Source organism: Hippocampus bargibanti, linkage group LG15 (assembly GCF_051943395.1).
Source record: "Hippocampus bargibanti isolate YZ-2025 linkage group LG15, ASM5194339v1, whole genome shotgun sequence".
Lineage (NCBI taxonomy): Eukaryota > Metazoa > Chordata > Actinopteri > Syngnathiformes > Syngnathidae > Hippocampus > Hippocampus bargibanti.
Genome location: NC_142748.1, coordinates 6,777,907 through 6,784,782, shown reverse-complemented (window position 1 = coordinate 6,784,782; position 6,876 = coordinate 6,777,907). Strand labels below are relative to the sequence as shown.

At 43.0% G+C, this 6,876-nt stretch overlaps 1 protein-coding gene across 2 annotated transcripts; it reads left to right on the top strand.

Annotated features, from left to right (window-relative positions):
* Positions 1-41: 41 nt before the first annotated feature.
* On the top strand, positions 42-6,325 carry LOC148887357 (myozenin-1-like). 2 transcript variants are annotated; one of them, XM_089015170.1, is made up of 6 exons: positions 42-213; positions 2,810-2,900; positions 4,007-4,173; positions 4,266-4,332; positions 4,402-4,588; positions 5,905-6,325. In XM_089015170.1, exons 2-6 carry the CDS (start codon positions 2,816-2,818, stop codon positions 6,137-6,139), a joined length of 741 nt encoding a protein of 246 aa, XP_088871296.1. In that variant the 5' UTR covers positions 42-213; positions 2,810-2,815; the 3' UTR covers positions 6,140-6,325. The 2 variants fall into 2 exon arrangements, with proteins under 2 accessions (XP_088871296.1, XP_088871295.1); XM_089015169.1 differs by having other exon boundaries at positions 4,263-4,332.
* The last annotated feature ends 551 nt before the right edge of the window (positions 6,326-6,876 follow it).

Below are 6,876 nucleotides of genomic sequence, written 5' to 3'. Positions count from 1 at the left end.
GTTCTGAATTTGGAACAACACACCCACCACACTGGGTGACCCCACCCCTCTTTCACACCCTCCACAAGAGGACACATATTCCCAAACTCAGGAGTGAACCTCCTGATAAAGTTTCCGGGTGACCAAGACGAGACTCCAGGACTAGAATTCTCTCCTGTAGGAACCTTGTAGGAGCTGATAAGACCATTCTACGTTTTTTTTGTTTACACTTTGGTAAGATATGTTTGTTTATATGTTTGGATTACAGTCGATTTGCTGCACAGTGAATGATCTGGCACTGATGCCATCGGAGCTGTTGAATAATTCAGTTGAAGTTCAAGGACTTTTTCTTTCACAGTCGGATGCATTTGATTTGTGTTGTCAGCAAATTTTGGCTTGTTCAAAACAAGCCTCCCTGTCACCGATTTCATCCCGTATCACAAATTTCGATCATGTTGTGTTTAACTCATTCACTGCCATTCACAAATGTTATTCAGGAATTGAAAATATGACGAATTAGTCTGGGTTTTGTTGTTTTCGTGCTTGGGTGCCGATAAAGCGCTGGCCATGGCCTCTGGGACTGTTTTTTTTCTTTTCCACAAGGGGGCAGAATTTCCCAGTTGTCCATGTTAGTGCTTTGTTCTAGCTTCAGCTGTCGTTAAAGCGCTATAGAAACCAATATGTATGTATAGTATTGTATTTTGGACAGCTGCCTGCCCTCATTTCAAGCTACACAGCTAGCAGTGTAATAGCTGGCTATGTATTAGCTATATGGCTATCTAGCTAGTTAGCTAACTGTCTAGCTTGCTATCTATTAGCTAGCTTTCTATCTATTTGAGTTACTTCTGGGTTGAGTGAACGCTGGCGCATGTCGCTGCCCACCCGCAGAAAAACTGATCCTGTGACTGTAAAGTGACCTTGAAAAAGGCGCTTATAAATGAAATATTTATGAATTATTATTATTATATAACTCCAGACCATTTTAATTTAGGAATGAACCTTTTTTTCAGATGATAGAATACTTAAGGTTCTAACGCTGTATTGAATGTTTATGTAAAACCTAAAACTCAATCTTCTGTGGGTCCTGGAATTTGAATGAAAAATGACAAAAACCCTGGCACTGGAGTGGACACATTTTTGCACATATCAGGCAGTGAATGAGTTAATATTTAGATGTGTTCATCCTATTGAAAATTAGCATTTCAGCGTGAGGAACACTATATTTTTTTAATTCACTTTCATTTCTCAAAAAGGGAGTAGGCTGGAGAGAGGCACCCTTTCGGGATAGCTAGCTTAGCGCTAGCTAGCCGGTACGCAGAACATATTCAACTAGACCAAAAGTGAAACAAACGCTATGGTTAATTCCATTAGCTAGCTTATGGCAAGGGAAGTGAATTGATGATTTTGAGGGAGGAAAAACGTTGCCAGAACTCACCTTGAAAGAGTTTTTAGTTGACATTCTGGAAGACGTCGCTGATATGTGAATGTGCTGACTTTTTCAGCACTCGTCAGCTGTCCCTCTCGCAAGATTTCTCTCGGAACTAAAACAGGCGGGTTATAGTGGGTGTTCAGGTGTTAAGTGTGATGGAGGGGGGGTTGATGTGGTAACAGGACCCCTCCGCACCTCGCAGAAAAGCACCTGTAAAAAAATAAATAAAAAGCGCACATTATGGCGTATTCGTCTTTGTGAATGTGCAGTATAGCTGAATCTCAGGCTTGGGAAATGGCTTCAATTACAGAGATCAAACGCAATTACATGAAGCGCCCCTTCCGCCACGAACAGGTACCCCCCCCCCCCAACCGTCCCCCAAGCAGCCTTACGTAATTACTTTCGACCGGCAGGCCGCATCGGGAGACGAAGGAGTCGGCTGGGGAATTAGCCTCCTGAAGGCCTTGCACGATCCCCCCCCCCGCCATGTTCTCATGATGGAACTGGCGAGAAGCCGGTGGCTGTCGTGCAACTTTATCGTCAACAATGTGCTCTTTTATTTATTACGCCGTGGCCAGCGCACCGCAATTAATTGGATCACATTTCACTGTCAGTCAAACTGTGTCACGTTGCTAAATCTGTCATGGTCATGCATGCCCCCCCCACCCCCCCACCCACCCTTGAAAGCCCTCCTAGCGCACGATTCATATAATAATTAAGATTCAGTAAGATTAAAGAAAACAACTATTTAAAATAGAATATGACTTAAATCAAACTTTTTAAAATCTTTTTTTTCATGCTTGGGTGCTGATAAAGCGCTGGCCTTGGTCTCCTGCAATATTTTTTCCATTCCACATGGGGGCAGCATTTCCTTTTTTTCCATGTTAGCGCTTTGTTCCAGCTTCATATTAATAATAATAATAATGATAATAATCCATTTAATTTCCAAGCGCCTTTCAAAACTCTCAAGGTCGCTTTACAGTCACTTGGATATTGGTTTATCAATGGGTGAGCAGCGGCAGCCACACGCGCCAGCAACCCGCAAGTAACTCAAATAGATAGAAAGCTAGCTAGCTGATAGTTAGCTAGCTAGCTAGTCAGACCACTAATAGATAGCTAATAGAGAGCTAGCTAGATAGCTAGCCAGCCAGCTAGACTGCTAATAGATAGCGAAAAATAATAATCCAATTTCAAAGCCATTTTAAGAAGCGTTGGCGACTTGTTACTAGCGACAAATTGCCTTCCAAAAAGGCCACTATTTAACTTTAACTTCCTGCTGTGTTTCTCTAATTGCTTTAAATCGTCGTCTCCAAATGTGTTTAGCTTTTAGAAGAGGATGGATGAGTACGGGGAGGCTAAATAACACCCTTAAAGACCTTTGCTTCATAATTTTTTTTGTAGCTAGCCATGTCAGTGGCAAGTGGTGCCTCATCCAATAAGAAGAAGAAGGCCAACAAGATCATCACAGATTTCACCAACATCAGCCAGAATGGTAAGACGCACACAAGCAAAGCATAATTTTGTGTCTATCTATCTACCTATGTACCTACCTACCTATGTACCAGTTCCTTCAAAGCCTGAAAAAAAATATATATATATATATATATATATAGATATATATATACACACACAGCATAAAATACGGACTCTGGCTCAATAGAGGTCATGACCTGCTGTCACTTTGCATCTTCTTATTGTAATCACATCTGCGCCAACATTTTGTGTGTTTTCGCCCACGAGGCGGCTTATCCCGCTTTATTCCCGTATTTTGCTCCAGTTAATGCCCACTCATCCATCCATCATCTCTTGTCGCCGTTGGGCCTTTTATCCCCCCCATGCCTCGATCGTGTCCGTCAAGACTCAAAAGCCCTTATACGAATACACTCACCCCCCCCCCTACCCGTCTGTCCGTTTTCCTCCCAGTCAGCAGTCAAGCTCCGGTTTCACGTTCTTCGGAATTAACGCTCAAATCAATATCCCCACAGGAGAGTTCACTTTGCTCAGCAGCCTCAATTATTTTCTCTCTCTCTCTTACTGTCACCCCCCCCCCCCCCCCGCTACTCAAGAGACATCCACTTGGTCAGGTCTGATTTACGAGCCCCCCGGCGAACGGTTCTCCGCAGCATAGCAATGCCAACTCCTTGTTTTATAGGAAATGGAAAAAATGCATCCCATCCGTCTCAGAAAGCGAGTGCCGTGACGTGGGTGAGGATTTCCCACTGTCTGAATGTGAAAACCAAACCGTGACACCCCCCCCCCCCTCACTACGGGCCCGAAAGATTGAACCAATTTTGAGCCAGCTAGATAGCTAAATGATAGCTAGCTAGATATCTAGCGAGAAAGCTAGACAGCAAATAAATATCTAGATAGCCCGGTGGCTAGCTAGCTCGGTCGCTACATAATAATACATTTTCATTTAATGTAAAAGTACCTTAATTCAAATGACAATGACAAAAACCCTGGCACAGGAGTGGCTACATTTTTGCACATGTTTGGCAGTGAATGAGTTAAACTACCCAAGGTCCACTAAAGTCAATCAAAAAGCTTCAAATGAGTCATCCAAGAGTTTGTTTTTGACTCTCTTTTGACCCCCATCAGATGACGAGTCCGACCCCGAAGCTTCCGAGCTGGACCTGGGCACCAAAATCAAGACTCCCAAAGATGTGATGCTAGAGGAGCTTTCGCTACTTACCAACAAAGGTTCCAAAATGTTCCGTAAGCGACAACAGCGGGTCGATAAGTTCATCACGACCAATGAGAATATGGTGGGAGAAAAAAAAAAAAAAAAGCATGGTGTCAGAAACGGGTTGAGCTATTTGTGGGAGGGGTTTGAATATTCTCTTCTGGACTCCAGCAGAACCTACAGAACCTTCTGATGTCACCTCCCCCAGTTCCTCCAAAGCCTGAAATACCAAAGGAAGAAGGTGAGACTTTCGATTTGCTGTAACGCCACCTTCTTTTCCCCGATAACAAATACAATATTTCTTACTCAGCGGCGCAGGAGGATGGGGTGTTGGCCAAAGAGTCCGAGAAGGAAAAGAGGAGGAGGGAGTATGTTCGCACCTATGTGTCGCCATGGGAACGGGCCATGAAAGGTAACCAGGAGCTGACGGCCACCATGAGAACTAGTATGCCCAGACCTGGCAGGTTCCAGTTTCCTCAGTATAAAAGCTTCAACAGGTACACCCTGAAAAAAGATAAAAAAAAATGTCATTGTTTGTATGCGTTGCTCAGACAACAGAGTATGATTATTATGATTATTTTTCTTCTCAAGAGGTTTTTCTGGGCAAACACACCTAATGAGGTTTCCCACTGAGACGACATGTTTGGCCCAGATGTGATTATCTGCAAGCTAATGTGATCCCTTGATCTTCGCCTAATGCTCTTAATGGGTCGGCGCGGGGGGATTGTAACATTATGAACCACAGCAGGTGTACAATGACATTTAAAGGACATTAACTCATTCGCTGCCAGATGTGCACAAAAGGTGTCCACTCCAGTGCCAGGGTTTTTGTCATTGTCACTCGACTTTCGGGACCCACAGAATATTGAGTCTTAGCTTTACATAAACATTCAATGCAAGTGTAAGAAAACTTAGACTGTATTCCATCATCAGAAAAAAAAGAGTTAATTCCTAAATTCCAAATTACAGGAAACATCCGACTTACAACCTGCTCGACTTACGACCACCCGTACTTACGCCCACGACCTCCAGACTCTATTTTTAACATTTTAACAGAGGGCGAGTTTGTGAGTCATTTAGCCTCCGAGTCTCTATTATTCAACATTTTGAATGGATTTTGACTTACGACCATTTTGACTTACCACCGTTTGGTCGGAAAGGAACTCGGTCGTAAGTTGGATGTTACCTGTATCTGGTTCTGGAGTTATATGAGCTAGAAATGAGGGCGGCTGTATAAAATACAATGCAATACATACATAGTGGTTAATGCAGAGCTCCCCAACTTACGGACGAAATACGTTCCGAATGGTCGTTCGTCAGGTGAATTTGGTTGTAAGTTGCTTCAGTGCTATATTTTGTATGGAATGTATGTTTAAGGCTTGTATGAGTAACCTGTATTGGTTTGTACTGAAAACTAAACATTGAATAAAACATATTCTCGATAAATATATGTACATGTACAACAATTGGAGAGAATACTACATACAGTATGTTACTACAAAAATGTTCATATGTATCGTTATTGGTAACTCGAATGTTCATAAGTAGGGGAGCGTCTTGAACAACAGCTGAAGCTGGAACCAAGCGCTAACATGGACAAAAGGGAAATGCTGCCCCCTTGTCGAAAAGACAAAAAACATTGCTAGAGGGCTGACCAACGCTTTATCGGCACCCAAAAAAAAATCCAGAACAAATTCGGGAATGGCAGTGAATGAGTTAAATAAAAATGAGTGGGAGAAAAATATTGGGACCAACCTGTGCATCAATTTTTGTTCTTCTTCTCGTACTATATCCCCACTGCCTCCCCAACCAGGACGGCGCTGCCCTTCGGCGGTGCGGAAAAGGGCTCTCAGCTGACTGTGTTTGAGCTCCCTGACCTGGGCGCCGACCTGGACGAACTGGAGCCGCTGCCCTCGCTACAGGCCGACATTCGCTCGAGGCCTTCGTTCAACCGCACGCCCATCGGTTGGGTGTGCAGCGAGGACATCACGCACATCCACATGGACCTGGACGCCATCCCTTTTGACGGAGAGACCGACGATCTCTGAACGTGCATATTCGTTGGTCTCTAATCAAACAGAAAAGCGGGTTTTAATGCATGGGAATGAAATGTGACTTGTTGAGGAGAAAAAAAGGACAAAGTAGCTTCTTGCAATCTGAATGTGTGTGCTAACACGTAGCTAGTTGTAGACTCAAAACAGTGTACTTAAGCAATAAAGATCCCCTTTAGAGATTTTTTTCCAAGATGGCTGTAAAAAATACTTAACAAAAAAAAAGTGAACAAAATTCGGGAATGGGCGCTCAACGTCATGCTTTTTATTTGGGAATGGCAGTGAATGAGTTAAACATTGATTTTGCAGGGGGGTCAGACGCATTCTTGTTCCGGTTGTGTCAAATCGAGAAAATTATGGACGTCTTTTTAAGCACTACTTGCCTTCAAAGTCACAAATCTATTTTGAACGGTCATAAATCAGAATGTTCGCAGGGTTATAAAACTGTTTTTGTGTGTGTGTGTGTGTGTGACACCAGTCTCAGTTCTATACAGTTTAGTGCTATTTGTTTTTATTCTATTCGACAATTTTGTGGTGATTTTTCAGTTAAGTCGGCAGACACCAAAACGAAGCGCTTCATCATGAGTAATTATGGGGTGTGTACCCCCCAGCCACTGTATATATATATATATATATATATTTTTTTTTTGGGTGACATTTTGGATTGGTTGCATGGAGGGAGATTTTTTTCATGTAAAACACGTGCGTAGGCTGCAAAAAGGTTGCTCACCCGC

What these genes read in the sequence shown, in the direction of transcription:
- LOC148887357 (XM_089015169.1), top strand. Translation starts at nt 2,816, where the DNA reads ATGTCAGTGGCAAGTGGTGCCTCATCCAATAAGAAGAAGAAGGCCAAC. An exon ending in TCACGACCAATGAGAATATG is followed by an intron (nt 4,174 to 4,262) that starts GTGGGAGAAAAA and finishes TCTGGACTCCAG; the next exon opens with CAGAACCTACAGAACCTTCT. An exon ending in CAGTATAAAAGCTTCAACAG is followed by an intron (nt 4,589 to 5,904) that starts GTACACCCTGAA and finishes CTCCCCAACCAG; the next exon opens with GACGGCGCTGCCCTTCGGCG.